The 22,271-nt window shown below is 40.5% G+C and overlaps 1 protein-coding gene across 2 annotated transcripts in view; it reads right to left on the bottom strand.

Moving 5' to 3' along the window:
* Nucleotides 1-22,271, bottom strand: part of gfra4a (GDNF family receptor alpha 4a) — a 105,681-nt gene that overhangs the window by 34,064 nt on the left and 49,346 nt on the right. Inside the window, exons 1-2 of one of the 2 annotated variants that reach the window (XM_073483996.1) lie at nucleotides 11,953-12,008; nucleotides 1,600-1,881 (exon numbers count right to left, since the gene is read on the bottom strand). In XM_073483996.1, coding sequence (XP_073340097.1) covers nucleotides 1,600-1,870 — 271 coding nt within the window. In that variant the 5' untranslated portion in view covers nucleotides 1,871-1,881; nucleotides 11,953-12,008. Of the gene's footprint in view, nucleotides 1-1,599; nucleotides 1,882-11,952; nucleotides 12,009-22,271 lie in introns of those variants that run through there. The other variant, XM_073483997.1, reaches the window with a different exon arrangement.

Below are 22,271 nucleotides of genomic sequence, written 5' to 3' on the forward strand. Positions count from 1 at the left end.
TGGAAAGTTACTAGTACATTTACTCATATACATGCCACTTTCTTATTCTACTCCACTACATCTCAGAGTGAACTATTATATATGTGACACCTTCAGTTACTCTACAAATTAATGTTTTAGCATGACATCATGTGGATATGTCATAAAATATGGTGTTTTCTTATAAATTAAACTTCCCAATAATGTAAAATCATTTAAATAATTTTGAGAAACACTGTGAAGGTGTTTCTTTGGGCTCTGGTTCATTCTGACAGTATTTTTTTTTACTACTTTCTGAATTTTTACCAACAGAACAATCATCATTTAATGGATCAGTGATCCACCTTAAACAACTTCAACAGCATAATCCTGCTTTTAGACTAATGCACGAGTCAAAATAATCTAAAGATATCATATATCAGTACTTTTCAGTATGTTTTCCTGATTATACTGACAAACTTGTTACTTAAAGGTCAACTTGACTGAATAAAAGGCTGTAATAAACACGAGTTTGTTAACAAATGTACACCATGTGAGCACAATAAAAACTAAAAAGGACATAAGACCGAATTTTGAGAAATGGCCTCTCTACAAACACAAGGACACGATATCACCAATTAATGCAGCGCCTGTGTTCCTTTATTTTATACTTTACTGGTGCTAATTCCCAAACAAATCAATCTAGTTAAAACCAGTTGCCATGCAGTGCCATTGACTTCTGAGACACTCCGGGGGGTTAAGTGCTTGGAGCAGTTACCCGCCTGATAATCCAGCCTCAATTTAATTGAAAAGAAGTTAAACTCTGAAGTAAATTAACAAACACAGCAACAAAAAGTCTGGCTATCAGCACTTAAATATGCAGGTTGTCAAAGAAGCACAAGATGACTGAAGGAGCGAAGAAGAGGCCACATCATCTTCGTCTAAACTGCATGGATAACTTCAGAAATGCTGCAAATGAAGAAATGTTTTGATATCAGGTAGTTGACGAATTCTGCAAAAACATACATCTTAAAGCGGTTTTTGCTTCAGTACTTTCACACATTTTTAAGGAAGCATTTATATTAGCTAATCTACTGTTTGTATGAATATTACACCTCATTAATGTTTGTTTTACACTCATTCTACACTGGAAATAATGGTGCTTGATGTATGAAAGAGATCTGAGCTTTTACTGTTTATTTTACATTAATTAATCATCTCTTTTTTATGTCTTTGGCACTTGACTTGCAGGATATTCACGATGTTGTCAACCTTGTTCTACTGTTGCAGTCGTTTTATTTTTTAAATAAAAGTAAAAATGCCTAAATTTGAATGTGAATGTACCACAAATAATGTAGTTCAATGTAGGGAATGACAACGTTCGTGCATTTGAAATAAGCACAAACACAATGAGTGTGGGTGGAACAAAAGGAATCACAGCCTCAGTTTTTACTATTTTCGACACAATAATCACTCTTTTCATTTCACCCTGGAATTCACCGTTGAGCTGTCTGGAGGCGGAAGCCCTAATTCATGTGTAATGGGCGGCACATTCGATAATCCCAACAATGTACTGTACCTGCTCCCGCCCACCTCTCGGGAACAGAACCATCAGATTCTGTGTGTTAGCGCCGGTCTTACCGTGCAGCACGGACTGATGCAGGCTCCAGTAAATGCTCAGGCAGTTCTTCTCCTTCTTCATGCCTCGTTTACATTGGCAGCCGTGCAGAGGGGTGGACAGCAGCGCCGTCATGGCGTTCTCACACTGGTTTCGCGCCCCGGGCCCCAGCTTCACGCTGCCATCCCCCGCCACACACTGCCTGAGGGTGCGCAGTCGCGGGCTGCAGGTGTCGTCGCTGGAGCAGGTGTCTCCGGCACGCAGGCAGTCCCTCCCGCCCATAGAGAGAGCCATACGCGGGACTCCTGCAAGCCAAGGCAGACAAGACAGCTTAGTGTCACGTCGAGGTCCCCTATGAAGAGCTCGGAGCAGGAGACCGAGCTATGGATCTGTTTCTGTGAAGCTGTCAGACTTGTTGAGCATTAATCCAATACACCAAAGCCCAAATACAACAAACACAATAATCTCTCAGGCTGCAAGTTAAACACAAAAGGAAACTCATGAAAATAAACAAAATGTGACTTATCTTTGTTAATCCATTCAACCATGATCAGTCATATTTGATTCAGACAAATAAAAACTGTTCCACCCAGTATCAAATATTAGACTCTCTAAGTACCAGCATTATGACAAACAGTAAAACACAGTAGTGTAGACCTACTTTCTATTTAGAGTTTAGCTTGCAATTAACAGGAAAGACAAAACGTCTGGCAAATTACATTTTAAGTATTGTAATTCAAAATTCTGCAGTCTTTTGATAGTATTAACTTTATGTTTTTAAATTACCTCATTTCATTTTCGAATTTTCAGTGCCCCCAGGTGATACTCGTGCAGTTTGAGATTAGTGGAGCTAAGCTAAGATGCTATGCATGTCTTCACTACACTCTGTTTTATGGTTGGTGGTTCAGGGATTTAAAAAAAATCATGCTGACCAGCCCAAGGGCACACTAAATCATTCAAAAGACCTATAATTTCTTTTTGGTACGTAAAGTGGGAAGCAACAGTTATTTAGTTGAATTACTATTGATAGCATGTCAGGCCAATGTGTCTAAATGTGGAGGGAATCTCAACAGATAAACTGACACAAATCTTGAGACGCGAAGATATTCAGCGGACAGAAAATGGGGGAAATAGACTCAAAGCCACAAGATGTTATATAAGACTCATGATGACAACATCAGAACAGAGCTGAAAATAAATCCATCAACATGAATGATGAAGAAATATTTTTTTTATTTAATGTTACAAATGTCTTGCCAATAAATCGATAGGAGGGATTTCAACCCCAAAGAGCAATCGAGCTTCCAGCTGTGAGACTTCTGAGTGACAAATTCATACTGGATGGTCAGAACCAGTGCAGTAGATGATATCATGGCTGCTTTTTTGTCCTTGGTGGGTCAAGCTCCAGAAAAATCTGAATCTGGTACTTCCCATAATGAAGCTCATCTGCATCCTATGTAGGACTTTGCCCCATAAAAGCCCAGGAGATAACGCTGACGTCATTATGACCTCACCACCCTTCCAGCACCAACTAATCTCTAATGCAAGAAAGCCATCTTTGATGTGTAAAACTGATGGATTGCTCCTTTAAGCAGATCAAAACAAACTGCCGACTGATGATAAGATTTTGATGATCCACTGAATCATTGCTAAAATAGTGTAAATTGAATTGAATTTAATAATCTGATTACATTTCTACAGCCCTGGTCAGGAGCGATCGACTTGGTCAACGATGCATCTCGCTACCGAATCCCAGCATTTCTAAAATTATATTCATAAACCCGAAGGGAGCGCTGTATTATTCATGAATTCATACAGTTGTCACGTAGAATACATCTGACACCGCTGACTGGATTTTGATGAAACGAGGGGGTTAGATGCATCTCACCAATACATCCTGACATGTTCAAAATTAAACCGAAGTGTTTCAGCTCCAGTCAAAACAAAGTGTCATATTTGTTGAAGATTGGCCCAGAGAGGGGCTGCTCGGTTTGTGGCGGGGACGACGTGTTTACTGTTGTCTCGTTCCATGTGGCACTAATAACATGCAAGCTTTATTCCCCTGAGCAGTAAACGCTTGTTTATTCTAAGCTGTCTGAGACTCACTCATAAAAATGTCGTGTTTTTTTAATTCATCCATGTGTCCAGTACATACAGTGCATCCATACTACAAATTACAAGAATAAGAGTCTACAGCCATGCTAGTGGCTCTGTGAGGCTGCATCTACGCACAGTGCTGGTATGAGCTAAATGATCAACAAGTTAGGGGCGGCTGTAACTCAGGAGGTAGAGCGGGTCGTCGAGTAATTTGAAGTTCGAATGCCCGGCTTCCCCAGCTGCATGTGGAAGTGTCCTCGAGCAAGATACAGAACCCCAAATTGATGAGCAGTTGGCACCTTGCATATATGTAAGAGTATGCTATCAGTGTGTGAATGGATGCATGTGACAAGTGTAAAATAATATTTCCCATGTTCCCCATCTTATTTTGTTCTGTTAGCATACTAACACTCGCTAATTAGCACAAAACACAAAGTATAACTGAAGCTGATGGAAATGTCTTTGGTTTTATAAGTATCTGGACACGCGCTGCAAGAAACTGCTTGGAAAAGGAAATTTAGAAGTTTAGTCTATCACATCACACATTGTGCAGCCAAACTTTGTTCAAAAGTTTTCACAAACTAAAGAATATATGTCACGTTGAATGTCTGTGAAATGTGTAAGAGTATGCAAATCACAGAGACATCTAGAATATTTCAATTTGAGGGAACGGTGCAGCCATAAAAAATGGACCCTTGGGTTTGAATATCTCACCCAGTGTAAATATCAAGTAGCTTTGATAAAGAGCTGGAACAGATTATATATGAAGTTCTGTCAGATGGGGGAGGACGCTTGACAGAAAAAAGGGGGGCGAGGCTGTATGTGAAGGGGTTAATTACATGTCCAATATAAGTGTGCAGATGTATTATGGACATCACCATTCACTGCTCTCTCTGTATATTTGGAGAGCATTTAAACAATCTGAAAAATGACGTTGATTAGTTTCGAACAAGTGAGAAGAATTGGTTTTCCACCGCCTGACAGATTCCAAGAAATCATGTCCGAAAGCATTTCTGTGTCACTGCACACTGAAACTCTGCGCAGCGAGCCGGTTTGATAATTAAGTCTTAATCAAATTTGATTCGATCACAGCTCAATCAAGTGATAAGGAGCGAAGGCAGTATCCCAATAAAAAGGCAGAAGCTCGCTAATTTTCCTCCCGGCGGACTGACGAGGCTGTCAGAACTCTACGTTTGCGTTTGGCTCAAACTGCAGCTAACTCTCTCTGGGTTACGTGACTCTGGAGATGATCAGATAAAACAGGAGAGACATATCTGAATGAAGTCTATATCCTGAGCTGAAGTTTGCTGTAGCTGTGGAGAAGATAAAGGGTTAACTGCCATGTACCTGGCAGGTGACTTCTCAGCCCCTTCAGAGGACTCGGGCTAATTTAGCGGCGAGCTGTCAATAAAAAGTCTAGACACACAGTGAGGCGAGACGCTTGTTGCTGTGGGTTTGGGATGTTTGTGGAGCCTTCTGAGAGAATTCATCTGCCACTCAAGTGAAGAGCTCATCATCGCCGGGGTCCTGACAGGCGGCACTTAGTGTGCCAAAGAAAATATCTCCCTCAACAAATCATTTATTCCACTATAGAGCCTTAAAATCTGCTGCAACTTATGTAACGTGGCGAACGAAACTGCAGGGTGAGACAATGTCATTCGTTTTCGATGCAAATCAGCTCCACTCACGAGTTTTCTTGGATCACGAGTACCTTGAAAAAAAAAAAAAAACCCGAAGAAGAATCAGCCTTATGTCAAGATGCTTCACTCGCTCGGAGAAAACTCTTGAAATGCACATTTGCATTGGAAATACGGGATGTTATCTCACCCCTGTGGTGGTTTTCTGCACTCGATTTAAGAGAAAAAAAATATTTAAACACACTTAAAAATGATTTTCCTTTCGCTCCTCTCGTCCAAGTAACTGTAGGTGGGAGCAGATGTGTGGGTGGCGTGTGTGGGTGTTCTGATATGCAAAGGTGGAGCACGGAAGAAACCTTAAAGCCAGGTTTGGTTTCTTCCTATAAGCTTCGAGGCAAAAGAAAAAAAGCAAACACAGCAACAAATCTTATTAAATTGAGACTAATCCAGCGTGGAGAGGGGGGTTTGATATTTGTCGGAGAAATTAAGCAGCACTCCAGATTGCGACAGATAGCTGTTTGCCTGGAAACACAGCCGCGGCGCACCGGCAGTTCAAAGAGAGACAGTCAAAACCAATTAGGAGAAATCAGTTGCCTTGTCATTCAAATTCGTTCCATCCTATATGCCTCCCTGTTTATCCCACTGAGGTAAATAATCTGTTTGAGCTTCTCCCTCTCTGCTCCTGCTTTGTTTCTCTTCCCTCTTTGTCTTTCTCTCTCCGATTTCCTCTCCGCTCGCGTCATCCCTTCCACTCATCTCTCCCCGTCCTTTCAGTTTTTTGCGCACAAACACACCTGCCACGGTTCGAGGAGCACATTCGTGGGAAATTACAGAAATAGTTTCAAGGAAACAGAAACAGGAAGCCTCGAAACAAAAACCTGAATTCACTTTTCATTCCTGTGATCTCTGGCTTCATCCTCGCGGCTAGACACCAAAAAATAAACAGCAAAAGAGGAATTTGCTGTTTTTTTGACAAACAATGCGTGGGACTGTCCAAATTAGCTTTAACTGAGAAACTGTTGACAGTGTTGTGGGACATGAATCAGAAGCACTGGTTAATCCTGCAGGCATACAAACATGTTGCTTTACAGCTGCGGCTACTAACATTTAAAAGACAACAGTGGGTGAGATTAACAGGAAAAACCTCACAGCAGACACAAAGTAACCACCTTTCTTATCCTCCTCTCGACTCTCTGCTCAGAGTAAACAAATGCGGGGATGGTGAAAAAGGACTCGAGCCGCCTTCCTCTCATCGGGCGGCTCCTCACGTCTCTCTCCGCCTCCCACCTAAACTCCTCCGGGCTCCTCCACAGCCACCGGACATAAGTCACTGCCATCAGCCGAGAAGCCAACCGCCAAACTGGAGGAAGCTTCCTTTAAAAATCTCAGAGCCGCTCGGCACAAAGCGTTCGCGTCGCATCAAATAGAAGAAGCTCGATGAGATTTAATTCTCGATATGTCAACGATGTCGATAAAACTGGGACGAGAGCAGAGAGAGCGATGACAGTGATAAAATGAGTTATGTGTTTGCATACAGTAGGCCTGACTCAGCGGTTTTTGTGAGTCGATAAAACAAACAATAGGAACAAGTTTACAGCCCGTTGAACTTTGAGTTGTGTTCCCTACAGAGACATTCAAAGTGTGGGATTTATTATATAAATCCATTGTTGGATTATAAATCCCATGTGTTTTTAAATTCTATGAATTCTTGTAACTTTCTGTTTATTATTTGTAAAACATCTTCTTACACAGACACACAGACACACAGCAGACTGTCTGAGGACGGGGAATTCTTTCAAACTGAATTGCCGTCCAAGGCAATTTTATTTTTTATTTCCTTTTGTATTTGAAGTTTTTTGAGCCGCGTTTCCTTTTTTCTTCTTAAAGAACTTGGGCTAAATTGGCAACTTGTGCTTTGTGTGGTGCTGAAACAACAACACTCAGTGGCCACTTTGTTCAGTAAGACTGGAAAATCTAACGCAATGAAGTCCAACAGCTCAAACACAAGTTCTACCTGTTCAGTTTTGATTGACACTGTCAGAAAGAGATTAATCTCACTACATTTTTATTATCGAGGCTGCAGTTTGCTGCTCGTCTTCAGACTCTGGATGTGTCTGGTATCATTTGACTCTTCTTCTGCACAAAATGCAAGCAAACTCCTTCGGATAGAGAATTTGAAAAAACTATTACAGCGAGAAGAAACTGTTGCTGCAAATGAGGCGGGAATGTTCAGAAAATCACTCCTCTACCATTCAGTTCTCTCTCAATGCCTAACATTTATTTCTGATGTAACAGCTGATCTCTTAAACTGTAAACTTGATAGAGCATATTAAAATATTAAAATGAAGATTATCATTTAGGTCAGATATCAAAGGAGAGGAGACTAGACTAGAGCAGAGTAGTTTCTGGTCAAGTCAAAGTGGAATTATTTTTATTGATTGAATATTATGAAGCGTTTTAAAGCGTGATTGCGATCGACAGCAGTGAAAAGCTAACGTCAGGCTTTAAACGAACTACATCCCGGTTGCAACACCACATCTGAGCTTCCTACCACACTACACTATACACACTTTACTATATATTAATCAGTCCATAAGTTGTACAGTTAGAAGGCCGACTAGTGAGTAGATGAGTCTTCGTGTTCGGTGTGATGACGTTTAATGTTCCTGACGATTTCAGTAGTCTAATTTAGCCACTTTAGTCTTTGAAGATACGTAAATGCTTTAAAATTCACAGGTGAGGGTGAGAGAGAATGATTTACTTATTACGTATTTTATTGCGGACCAAAATGTGACAATCTCTTGACCACAGACCTAATTTCAGGCATCTAAACCAAAACCTACTGATTCAAGTGCAAAGATGCTTATTTCCAGGTTTTAGGACTCATCCCTGCAGCAGTCTGTTGCTATAAAAACATGTTAAATACATAATAATGATTGGGAAAACAAATTAAATACATTTTTTAGACAATGTTTTGCAGATATGCCCCCTAAAAACATCTGGATATTAAAAAAGTTTCTTCACTTTGTTCTTTTCAAGCAGATAGAGTCGTTAAATGATGAATAAAGTAAGATGAAAGACTATCAATAGATTGACTGATGCTGAACATAATAATTAACTCCAGGCCTTGTTGTGGGCGTGTAAAGTCGATTGAGACATTGTTTGTGATATTGAGCTATGAAAATAAACATTAAAACATAACGTGGCGGTGGAACAACTTACTTTACAAAACATTTTAAAGAGTGTATCCCCAAGACGGCTGAAGACAGTGTCTTAAAATCAATGTCTCAGCAGCAGCTCTTAAACTTTTAGTTCCAAGTCACAACTCCAAGTTCACAATATCGACTGAACTCACAAAGATCTGAGCTCATGAGTGATGAAGTAGCTGTTTGTAACCAGATCTCACATGAAGACCGTCGTTCTCTTCATCAGCTGCTGCATGCCTGAGTGACTTCACTATAGACAGGATGATGAATCCTATTAGCGATAACAGGCTCTTGGATTGTTTGCTAAATCTTTGACAGTACTACCAAGGGACCGTGCTTTTTGTCACTGTATACTGTAGCTCCTTATTAGCTAACTGTGCCTCCCCGAACACTTTTTAACCGAGATGACTCACTGTGTGTCTGCTGGGAGTTTCTTTCTGCGATGTCGTCTCCGTTTTTCACAGCCACTAATAATGCCCTCTCTCCTCTCCCCCGTTAGCGGAGCCAAAACACAACAAAACAAATAATATTCCTCTCATAAATGCATGCACACAAACGCACCAAATCAATGTGGAAGAACAAACACGTTTGTGTAAATCCATTAATCCACACAGTGGCACAAGAGTGGAAAAAAAAATGCTATTTTTTCCATAAATTTAGTTTGTAGCAAGATTAATTTGGACAATAATTGGTCCTCAGAATACGCTGTGATCGGGTCCTTTTTGCTCTGTATCATTGATTCAGTAAAACATGATGAAATTTAGAGGAGGACCAAGAGACCGCTCCGATGCAGAATACTAATTTCCTTCCCCGGATTGACGAAAAACCGAGCGACTAATCCATCCTGAAGAAAGTCAATATCGTTCCAAAGCCGTTCCAGAATAACCACACAACTAAAAATTTGGGCATTTTTCTTTTTGTCTCCTCAGAATTAAAAGTGTGTGTGGGCGTGCATGTGAGTCCTGAGAGCTTGATCAAAAAACTCTTCTTTTTTTTTATCATTTCAAAAAGCCACTTTGCTAGTGAGAAAATAATTTGGCTCTTTTGAAGTAGAGATCATGATTTTTTTTTTTTTTTTTTTGCAGACACATTTATGTGGTGCGAGATAATAATAAATTGATTTTGGACTGAGCTCCTCGGTGGTGTGAGTGATACGACTGGGGAGTGAAATGATTATTACACTGAATTTAGATAACTGGATCACTGTTTGAAAGGAAATAAAAAGATAAAGGCTCAAGACTTCAATCAGTGCCTCTAAAAAGTCTAAATTGGATATTATGATAATGAAGACTTTTATGTGAATATAAATTAGAGATACTGCATGTGATTATAATAATATTTAACACAGAAAGAATCTGCTTTTTGTTGGAAATTTTGTTCAGATCTTCTCAGAGGTATTTTGAGTAGGTAAAAGGAGTCAAATAGATGCACTTAAGCATCCATACACATGTGAAAATGTGATGGTAGGAGAGCGTCATGGATTCAAATGAGTCTGTCAGATGTGCTCTGTGGATGAGGCTACATGTAGACATACAAATCACACAAAAACTCCAATGCACTCTCTTTTTAACTATTAAAATGCATTCGATTTAGGTCATTTTACAGTGAAATGTTGACGGTTTGGACATTCACACTTCCTGGTGATAAGGAGGACTAGAACTAAGAGCAAGCAGATGAGTCCAGATTGTTTTCAACTACTTCTTCCTCCACCGTACTCACATCATGGCTGTAGTCATTTGCAGATTCAGACTATACATTTAATAGATGCTGTCAGGTAAACATATTTTAGAGGAACATTTACAGAAAAAAAAGGTGTGTTTCTATGTAACGGTCAGGGAAATTTGGAGTGAGCTTAAAAACAAAAAAGAAAAGAAGGATAAATTGCGAATTAGGTGCATTTCCATCCACTGGCTGGGAGGGAAAACACCAGGGAATTCATCTGGGAATGGGAATCTTATGGCAGTATCCAGGAAGAGGCGGGTTGTGAACACAGTTACTTCAGCTGATCAGTCATGTGAGTTAAATGTTCGCTATCAGGACTTATTTGCAAAAGATGTTCTCATCTCTCATTGAGTGCCTCAAGAGAGTCTCAGAACTTTCTTTTTTCCAATATTGAGGATGTATTTTCTAACTACGCCTTTTCCACCAAACCTTTTCTGATTCAGTACTTCAAAATGCTCTTCACAATATGTTAATGGAAGCAGCTATTAACAGCCTCGTTTAAACTCAATGACACTCTGACTTTAAGACAAGATTTGTGAAACTTTCTTTGCTTCTCTTGGCTCTTTTTGTCGTCTTATTTTCTAATAGTTTTGTTCTTCTTGTGCTTGTGTTACATTTTCTACCTTGTGTTCTGTTACTTTCTCTCCATAGTACTACTTTTATTCTCCTACTACTTAAGTAAAAAGGTATACGAGCACAATTCCTTCCATTTTCCCTCCTCCTCATGTAGTAATGCCTCAAAACAAAGCTTTATGGTTCTTTAGCTCCGGCACTGAGGTGACCACACGGTGACACACGATAAAACAAAAAGATGAGTAGCATCTGTGATGGAACTGGATGTTGTTAAGCTGCTAAACTAGAAGAAAGAGAAGCATTAACTAACCTTAACTGACAGTAAATCCTTTAAAAGAAGTGAAAGGTCAAGTCATGTCTGAGGCTATGGCGAAGCTGAGAGTCTACAGCAAGATCCAACATACATCATACATCATCTGCAGATGTATGGCTGCCAAGTGTGGGTCCACACAGGTCGGTCAAACACTGGAGATGTGAAGCTCTTCAAAAGACTTTTGCTGAATAATCATGTATCCTTCCTCATGTCTGCCATGATGACCAGCTTCTAACATCAGGGAGGCAGTTTGTCTCTTAAACTGCGAAAAAGAACTAATTCAAGAGCTATTTTGTCCCCAAATCTTTGGGGAGTTAAAATTAGCATTGGGCTTTTGCTTAGAAGTCTCAACACAGATCTTTAGTTGGTACAAATGTGCTAAATGCAGCAGTTTTAGTACAGAGATCAAATGGTCTTTGAGACCAGAAGAACAATGTTTTATACGATAAGAGGAGAGGAGGGTATTTGATGTGTTTCTGTGTGATGTTTTGGGCCCAAAAATGGATTTCCATAAAAATGAACAATAATTAGCCAGAGTCTCTGTGAGGATGAACTGTGGCGCAGCAGTTAAACGCTAGCATGCTGATGTTAAAAAAGAAGCATCGTGATTAACATCAGAGGGGCTGCTTGTGGGTGACATAATACATCTCATTAATGAGGAAAACGTTTCATTACCTGCACTATAAGAAACCATATAAGGGCGTCTGTGCTCAGAGCTGTGCGTAATTACGCAGGGAAAAGATGCAAAGGAGGGAAACATGGTAGCAATTAGGAGAACTGGGATGTGGCCATAGTAAGCAAAGGAGAGGGAAACTGCTGACTCCGTACCTGTGAAGCGGTCACTAAGTTGTGTCCATTCCTCGTTAATTTACATTCCTCTGCTCGCTGTCTGCCAGCTTCACTCATTAAAACAAACACACCTTCCTTCTCGACAGGTGACATGTTCTTTTCTTCTTCCCGCGCGGAGCTGTCGGGTGCGTTTGTTTTGTTAAGTCGCTGCCGACAACATGAAAGCGTCCCCTCGCTTTCCCTTTTAGTTTCCACTCCGGGACAGCCCGGGGAGTATTGCAAACGCTTCCACTTTGGAAGGCCAATCAGCGCTTTCGTGTATCTCTGTTGCCTGATTGGCTGTCAACAAATCAATCACCTGTAATGGCAGCCAATTATTTTACCCGTTCCGCCGGTTTACAGGTGGGTGTTAGGTTGCACGGGAGCCAAGTTATCTCGTTGCGTCACGGTGCCAGAGGAGTCCTGAAAACGATGAGCTCTGAATGATGAGAGACCGCGTTACTCTGAGGCTATAGTAACGAAAAAGTATTACCCTCATCTATTTTAAGGTACTTTAAAAGTAGTGTAACCAGTAACGCAATACTCTACACAGACACTAATACTGTAGAGTAACGTATTAGCCTATTTTACATGAGAGTAACCAGTAACAGGGATTTACTCGAGTACTATACTGAAGTTCTATTTTGAGGTACTTGTACTTTATTTCGAGTGTTTCCATTTTTCACTACAATTTGGAGGCAGATGTAACTTTTTACTCACTGTATTTATTTGGTAACTTAAGTTACTAGATACTTTTCAGATTACATTCATAATTTACATACAAAAATTACCAGATAGCTGATCAGATATTCAGGTAATCAGTCGACCCATAGTACACAGTATCTACATACACGTAAATAGTGTATGTATTAGTTACTTTTACTTGTACTGTTGGGCAAGTTAACTTCCAAAATGTAATATATTACATATTACTAGTCAGTGTTGTAAAAAAAAGTACCCAAAAGTCATACTAAAGATATTGTGAATAGTATGAGCAAAAGTCTTCTAGTATCTGATATTAAATGTGCTCGCAAGTAATCTTCTGGCAATAAATATACTTAAGTATCAACAGTAGTAACTATAACTGTAGAATAAATTTAGTTAAGTAGAGTAAAAGTACAAAGAAGCACAACATGGAAATACTTAAGTAAAGTACAACTTTATCCAAATTGTACTTAAGTACAGTACTTGAGTACATGTACTTACTGATGCCATCACCAGTGAGCATGATAACATTTTGTATTAAAGCATTAAACACAAATTACAGGTGAGGCTTTTGCAGGTGATGAACCAATAACAGATCAATACGTGAATTAAATTAATTTGCATGCTTGTAGTATTTTTAATAACTTTTAGCCCAGGAGAAAACCGGTACTGAGGACTTAATCCAGACTCACTCACAGAAGTGAGATCCACCTGGCCCTGAACAAGTCATCTGTCTTCCAGCCTGGTCACAGAGCCCAGCAGAGGGCACAGCTGACAGCATCCTGAACCTCGTCCACCCTGCCAGCTGCACCCGGGCTGCACCATGCCAAGAGGCAAGAGGAGGGCGTCGTACAAGATGACAATGATCCTGACCACAGAACAACTGGTTGTCAACAAGACATCCTATTATCCCGCTGCTCTCATTATGTTATCCCCGTCTTTAGTTGTATTAACGTGTGATGCTCAAAGTGCACAAAGCAGAACAGGTGTTTTACATCTCTGATTTGTCAATGTTGAAAATGGACTGGGACGAAGAAGGGGAGCTTAATAACTGCCACAATGCTGGGAGAAAAAATTCACTTGAAATGTCATCGGATTGTGAGCGCAGCGAGGAGGGAGACTGGGGAGAGGATGTTCCCTTCAATCTGGTATTTCTTTGTTGTGCCAGTAAATCCAGGGACTTGATAAAAGAGTCCAGTGTCAGTCTTGATGTAATTGTTGCCAATTTTCTCAGTTAGAGAACAATCTGGGGAAACAGAGCTATTTGTTTCAACTATTGTCTGGGTGCTGTCATTCTGACCTTTAAAATCCTGACTCTTGTTTGAGCACAGTGGATTTGACACTTGAAGTCTTTACTGTTGATTGCCTGTAATGTCTGGGATGTTAGATCTGAACCTTATTCCCACTGCGGGCCCTGTGGATAAGAGTGCAGACGTAGATGTAAAATAAAGAAAATACCACAGGGACTGACGTGAACAGTGAGCTGACATTTACTTCTTTGAGTACTATTCATGAATAATTATTACTCTTATTAAGCTTTCTCTGTCTAAAATAGTGACAAAACAAGTCACAGAATTGTGGACGGTCGGTATATGCAACCATCCATCCGTCCAGTTTGGGATCTGATTGCAGCCCAGACATCCTTTTTTCCACAACATGCTCCAGCTCATGGCGTTCTTGGACCTGCTGGGAGATGTCAGCACACCAGTTGGTCCTGGGTCTCCTCCCAGTAAGCCATAATGAGAACACAGAGAGGAAGACCCAGACGACATTCGCTGAACTCCTCGCTTAGTCACACAAATAAACGGAAGCCAAGTCGCAGACGAATCTCATCTCACTATCATGTAGCCGTGATCCCACTTTTATGGCCTCAGAGCTTGTAACAGGGGTGACGAGGAAACTGAGATCGACAAGTAAATTGAGAGTTCTTGCTTTCCAGCTCACAGCTTCTTTCACCAGCTGGTGCAAAGCCAATGTCAGTGCGGATGTCACCCACAACCAGTGCTCGATCTTCCAGTCTCCACATACCAGGAACACAGTGCAGTTAAAACCAAATGGGACCAATTTCACCTGCAAATACGCCATCAAACTGGGCTCTCTACAGGCCTCACTCTGGTCTTTACGTCTTGTTGATGTCTTAGAGGGTAACTCTGGTATTGTTTTTGTGTCTAAGTGACTAATGGGGACAACACATTCTTGAAAATGGTCCTAAATGGGACTATTGTAGCTGGCAGCCATGACACATCCCTGCATGCACATTGAATTCCTCTCCAGCTTCTCAGATGTCACTGTCCCTCTCACACAAGTAAGGTCCAGACTGAAAAGATACCACATGCAAACACAGTTATGGGAATGATTAAGAGCTGTAGGCGTGACACTGCTGTGTCCATGGTGACCAAAACAGGCATTTTAAGCCCAAAACATGATCTTTTCTGAACCCTAACCAAGTGGTTTTTGTGCTTAAACCTAACCAGAACATAAGCATAACGCTGTCACAACTAGGGCTGGGCGATTAATTGAATTTTGTTTTCGATTTCGATTTTGGCTTCCCTCGATCATGAAAGCAAGATAATCGTAATAAAACGATCATTCTGCTCTGTCTTGTGTGGAAAATGCAGCGAACCCTTCCATCTCCACCTGTGCGCTCCGCTCCGCCCCCGCCTGAAAAGTTTCGCTTTCAGCCACGCCGTGCGTATTGCCAGTGGGTGTTTGGAAAAAACGTGTAGAAGAAGACGGAAGAAGATGGCAGAAAGGCAGCCTTTGGTCGGGAAGAAAGATAAAGCGAATTCTGTGGTGTGGAAACACTTCGGTTTCGAGGAGTCTGACTCGGAGCAAACGAAGATATTGTGCAAGATATGTCACGCAACCGTGTCTGCACCTCAAGGGAACACGACCAATTTATTTAACCATTTAAAGTCCACACACAGAGTAATACATGACCAAGCAGTGAAGGAACAAAATGAAAAGCTCCTCGACTCCTGCCACCGCCACACAGTCCTCAATTAAGGACAATAACAATTGACAATAACGGATGCCGTCACATACATGATTGCCAAGGACATGTGCCCTATCAACACCGTTAGCGAGCTGGGGTTCAATAAACTGATTAACACATTGGACAAGCGGTAGTAAGTGTTACCATCACGTCACCATTTCAGCAGAATTGCGCTGCCTGCCCTTTATGATGAATGTCGCAGAAAAGTTGCAAGAGAAGTGTCAACAGCATTATATTTTGCCACCACAACGGACCTATGATTTTTTATTTTTACATATTATTTAATTCATTTTATTAATATATTTGTCTTATTTATTTGCATTTTTCTTGCTTTTCAGTTCAAACTTATCGTGTTAAAAGAAATACCAGAGTTAAAAGTTCAATAAATGCTTGTTCTCAAATCAATGAATAATCGTCTTTAATAATCGTGATTACAATATCAATCAAAATAATCGTGATTATGATTTTTCCCATAATCGAGCAGCCCTAGTCACAACATACATTTTTAAAATTGAATGAAAAGAAAAGTTTCAACACTAAGACACATTAAGTTTCACCTGTGGTTTGCAGAAACATACAACAATCATTCTGACATTGAATAGGAAATCATGAGCAGAGGCGTTTTTCTTGTTTCATGTTTCCCTATTATAACTGTTGCTACTGACATTTGGCACATTTTACTGGCGAATATTGTTGAGAGTTTTGCCATAAATTCTACTGCTATTTTTACTTTGTTGAATCATCCTTTCCTCACTATACTCTGGAGACAAAGCGCTATAAAACCTGATTGGGGCACAGTTGGAGGCTCCATCCAAAATATGTGCATTTAAGCTCCTTATTTCTGTCTGTGTCTTTTATACAGATGCCAAAACAGCTACACTCTCACTCTCCCTCCTGCATCACCTCTTCTTTCTCTTAGCAGAGCACACAGACACCAAAACAGTTTCTCCCCTTGCAAGTCACACTATCTGTGCACTGTATGTATTGAAATCAACACACGCACGCACTGTGTCTCGTTTCTCACGTTCAACCTCACAGCCTTCTTCTCAAATGACTTTTTGTCTCTGCTGTTTGCACAAAAAGTATGAAAATACACCAAAATACACAAACACGCCTCCCTCTGTCTCACACATGCCCTGAACAGGCTATCTGGTGACGCCTCACCTCTTCACTTCATCTCCCCGGGGTGCCCTTTCATGAGACGTGTTTGTGTGTTCCTACATGTGTGACAGAGACAAAGAGAGGTGCGCACATGAACGTGAGATTGTGATTTTTTGTTACCTGTCTGTGTTTTTGTCGAGATTTCTTTAACTCTGAACGTGTGTCTTCCTGTCAGCATCCCCCTCCCGTCTGTCTATTTAAAGCACTTGTGAGCGAGCGTGCGCTCTCACACAAATATTTGCTCTTGCACATTATTTTCTGAGGGCGGAAAAATAATCTTATTGTTTGAGTTAATCCAGAGTAGGAAGAGCTACAGGCACAAAGCCTCTCCGAACACTTGGAACCAGAAAACTTGAGTGACAAAGAGACAGTGGTGAAAGAGGCATTCAGATCCTTTAATGAAGTAGAAGCACTAATACTAAACTGTGAAAATACTCCACGACAGAGTCCTGCATTCAAAACCACATCTAAGTATTAATAACAAAAAGAACTTAAAGTATCGAAGTAAAAGTGTTCTTTGTTCACTAAAATGTTCCCTGTGAATGTTGCATTTTTCTGTTGTTCAGCTCATTTTAACTACTTTATACACTGTTAGCTAGTTTAATCTGCAGCAATGCATCATGTTCTATAAAATAATTATGTTTTTGTAGCGTAGCTCTCCTGTTTTCAGCTTTGTGACAATGTATTTTCCAGAGTTTCAAAGAGTTTCTTTATCTTTAGAAGGAGGAGAAACTTCTAAAACACAAAGGAACACTTCATCCCCAAAACCCTAAATCAGCAAATTTAGGGAAAATTTCAACAAAATATTTCATTTTTGTGAATTTGTATGCCTCCATGCACCAGTCAAATTGCTGTTTCTTGAGCTGTGGTGTCGAACGTTTTTTGCAGAATATTATGATGTCACAGTGCATTTAACCTCTGACCTTTTTGGGTATAAAATGTTGTATGAATTTTTGAGTCATGGCCAAAAAATGTGTTTTGTTAGGCTCACTTTGACCTCTGACCCCAAATTCGAATCAGTTCACCCTCGAGTCATAGTGGTCAAATCTGAAGAAATTCCCTGGAAGAGGTCACAGGAGCCTTGACCTTTGGCCACCAAAATCTGATCAGCTTATCGATATAATTCATATAGCAGTATCAGAGATGTCACCTTTTTTATTCCACACATTTTTCTTCCTTTCCATAACCTGGCACATTACCCATAATGCACCTTAACCACTGGGTGACATCACTGGAGGCAATTTATCAGACAACATACAGCTTCTTCTGGAGCCACAAAAGGCTTTATGCTACTTTGTTCCCACATGTGATATAGAGTATAGAGTAAATGTACTTAGTTACATTCCACCGCTGCAAAGTGAGAACTTCTCCTTTAAATTATTTTTTTCATTCCTCATAGCCTCAATATTTATTATCTGGTAAGGTCAGCAAGTAGGCTAACAAAGCTCCATACTAATGTGATATAATATCATAATAATAATTTCTTGATGTGAAAGTTCAACAGGGACTGAGCCTCTAAAGTCCCCGTAAGGAGACATTTTTTATCCTGTGTGCACAAGATAATAAGTCGGCGGGCTGCTGCCGGGGCTGCCCCTCACGTTATGAATATCTTCCCCTCAGAATGAATGTGTGAGTAACAAGAATGTCCTTTTAGTCTGAAGGTGGAATTATATTATGGCAGTATTTCAAGCGCTGTTTTCAAATGTCAGCGGCGCAGCGTGAGGCCCGGCTGGAAATGCTACTCCCACACCTCAGGATGGTAGCGTAGTAAATATCATGACCCAGTAACCCCTGAGCAACACTTGCCAGTGTGCTTAAGGTGTATTTTTCATCTAATGTGTTACTCATAAGCGCACTGTAACACCAGGGATGTGGGATAAAGGCCCACTCTATACGTCTCTGTTGGCTTACAGACTAACAAGTGCTTGGTAGTAAAAACAGAAGCTGTCAGACTGAAACCAATGTGATGCACGCTACAACACAAAATGACTGTACTGAGCATCAGTAATGTGGAGGGGGGGGGGGGGGGGGGGTTACATCTGAATATATTACTTTTGGTAAAAAGCTGATCTGCAGAATCTAACGCTCAGTCTGTTGCTTAGCATCTTTTTGACGTGCAGGTTTGCCTTTTTTCATATTTTTGGCAAACATGGTCCAGCAAAGCCATTGGGACAAAGTTGAGGACCTGTCTCTGCAGCGAGACAGGCTCCGTTCATTGAGCGCTGCTTTTGATTGGTTCACCTCTCCTCTGCTCAGCAAATCAGCACGCACCATTCGCACGGGTTCGATTGGTTGATTTGATTGATATTTATCTGTTTTATATCAGCTCTTTATTATGTCGTCGTAGTCCACTAGGCTACACATTAATGTCTTATTACAACATTTTTTAGAAAAGTAATCAACTTTTTTACATGTTTTCAGGGTAACTTGTTACCTGTATCCTATTACATTTCAAAAGTAACCTTACCAACACTGTACAAGTGTTGATATGTATTCAGGGTTGAGTCATAGCTCTCCTCACTCTGTGCTCTGTCCATGGTGCTGAAACTGGAGCTCTCCCCACCACTTGTTTGTGCAACATCAGACACATAAACAGTGTGAGGCAACCTAATGGAAAAATGTAATGAATTGCTTATCACACAAAGGTCATTAAAAAGGTAATTACTATACTTTATTAATTACTGATGGGCAAAAGTAATGAAGCTGCCTCCACATCAGCATCTTCTGTGTTGAACTCATTTATAAAACTGATCGTATGATTCTGTTTCACTTCTGTAACTATTTAAACTTCGGTCGACAAAGTGCTTCATAATTTGCATCATTCACCCATTGTCAAACAGACACACTGATGGAGCACCTGCAGGATGTGTGTGTTGCTGAGCTCCTTCATCAATATTCGAGGCCTGATGTTATTCTTTTGTACTGTGAGGGGCTGATCTATATTCTTGTGTATCATACGTATACTTACATACTACATGTACTGTATCTGTGTCCACGTAGCTGCCAGTTTCTTTAGCTTCCTGTGTCTTTTGTTCAGTGTGTGTCGGCCCTCTGTTCCTACATGCGCCCCAGTCAGATGAGGTGACAGGACGGGGACACGCTGATTGCCGGCCCGGGCTGTGAATGCATCACTGACCCCCAATTATAACTTTTACAAAGAGCTCCTCTCAAATGCATGTTTGAACCTGGAGGGCACAGGTCAGCAGACAATTATATTGTAGGAGGAAAAAAAAAAAAAAAGAAAACTTTTCAATGAGAGTGGAATAACTAACCTTGAAACTGACAAATGGAAGTCTTTGTTCTGTGAGATGGTTTCAAGCCTTCGTGACAGCGCCGTCATTACTGAGTTTTGTTATCGTTTTTTGTTCTCCACTGGAGATGCCCCCTCACTGGCCAAGAATCTACTCTGCATTAATTACCGATTGTGGATGCATGCTAATTAACGATGTTGCTCCAAAAGATATAAATAGACGGGCGGTTTTTGATGTTAGCGTTCGGTCACAAACTCCTTGGGAGATGACCCGTGATGAGCAAGGTGGCGAGTTGATGTTTCATTATGTAAGGCAGCAGATTAGAAGACGCACCACTGGGTCCCCCCCTTATCTGAGAGCATTACGCTCCATATGAGATCAGGATGAAATGATAATGTGTATTGACAGATTCGCTCCTGTCTCTTTCTATCTCTCTCTCCAGCTACCTTATGCTCCGTCACACGTTCACAGCGGTATCATTCTGCATGAGCAAATTATCGTTTTTGAATCTCTCGGCTACATCCAATGGAATAACTTTGTGATTTGGCCCTCGGTTTGATGTTGCCGTGCAAGAGCGACTCTGAAATTGAATTCTGGCCATTTTCTACTCCATTCTTCTGCCACTGCGGGTGCTGTTATGTCAGTATTCTCCTGCTAATATAGCCTAGTGAGCAGAGGGCACCACAGTATTAATATGGTCCTTGTCACTTCGAGGAGAGCTTTCTCAGTTTAGTTCTCTGGTCATGAGTTTGGAGCCAGAGGCATCTTTTTAATGAGGAATAGGGACACTGTGACAGGGGCGAGCTGACCTGAAACAAGCCAGGACTGAGCCTGTACTCTCGTCCTAGTGTTCTGTATGTACACACTCAATGACACATAGACACCGAAACCCACATAACAGGAATAATACACGAGCCCTGCAGAGACAGATCAAGTCAGACACAAATGACCAGCTAGGCTCGCTCTGTGTCAGAAGCAATTTCGAGTGCCCACCGCAGACTGCCAACACACAGAGAGGCTTCTGCATGTTCACTCACATGAACACGCCGAGAGCCTCCATCTGCACCAGCGTTTCACCCGCAAATCGTTTGTTGCCGGGGTGGAAAAGACCTTGAAATGGCATTTAGATGGCTGGAAAAAAAAGCTTCTACAGTTGTATGATACAAGATAAAATGTCAAATATATGAGACTAGTTCTTTAAACAGAGAAGGTGCAGTTGTTTTTCCAAAATAAACTCAATTAGATATCGTTTTAATTATCCCCACAGAGAAATCTGTTCTCTTCACTCGGCACAGGAGCGTCTGCAGAATGCTGAAGTGATTAGATGCTAAACTGACTGATCGAAAAACAGTTCAGATAATTAATTAATCATTTAAGTCATTAATGAAGGGAAAAAGCCAAAAGTTGCTGATTCCAATTATTTAAACTGGCTGTTTTTTCCCTTCGTTTTATATCTGGAAATCTGGCGGTTTTGGGCTGTTGGAAAAACCCTGTTCCCAAATATTTCACTCATAGACCTTTGAGTAACACAGAATCGAGTGATAAGATAAATCAGTGCATTTAATCAATTACCATTGTAAGTACCGTTAAGTACAACTTCGAGGTACTTCACCTCAGTATCTCTATTTCATGCCAATTTACACCTTTACTCATTACATTTCAGTGGGAAATATTGCACTTTTTACTCCACTGGATGATAAAATATGACGTGATATACATGTATTAATGGAGGTAGTAACACCTGCACACCAGTCGTCAGGAAAAATGTCATACTGTTTCGGTATACAGACCTTCACCAGGTTATTGTGAAGGTACTGAAAAGTTGTTATTAAATTAAAAATGTGACAAATATAGAATGTATCAGTGCTTACAATATAATTCAACTAATTCTATAACTTTATAATGTCATAGCATCATTTTTTATAGTGTAACACTACATTTTGGTAAAAGTGCTCACATTGTGTTTTGTTGCAGGATTTTTACTTGTTACAGTGTATTTTTAACTGTATTTCCATTTTCAGCTACCTTATTCTTCCACTCCACCACATTTTGGAAGCAAATATTGTACTTTTACTCCACTACATTTATTTGATAACTCAAGTTACTAGTTACCTTGCAGATTACATGCTGCATCAGAGCCAAAGTAACGCATTCATATATTGTTTTATTTTATCGGTGATAGATTTAAAAAAATAAGTGTAAAAATG

Source organism: Pagrus major, chromosome 16 (genome assembly GCF_040436345.1).
Source record: "Pagrus major chromosome 16, Pma_NU_1.0".
Classification (NCBI taxonomy): Eukaryota; Metazoa; Chordata; class Actinopteri; order Spariformes; family Sparidae; genus Pagrus; species Pagrus major.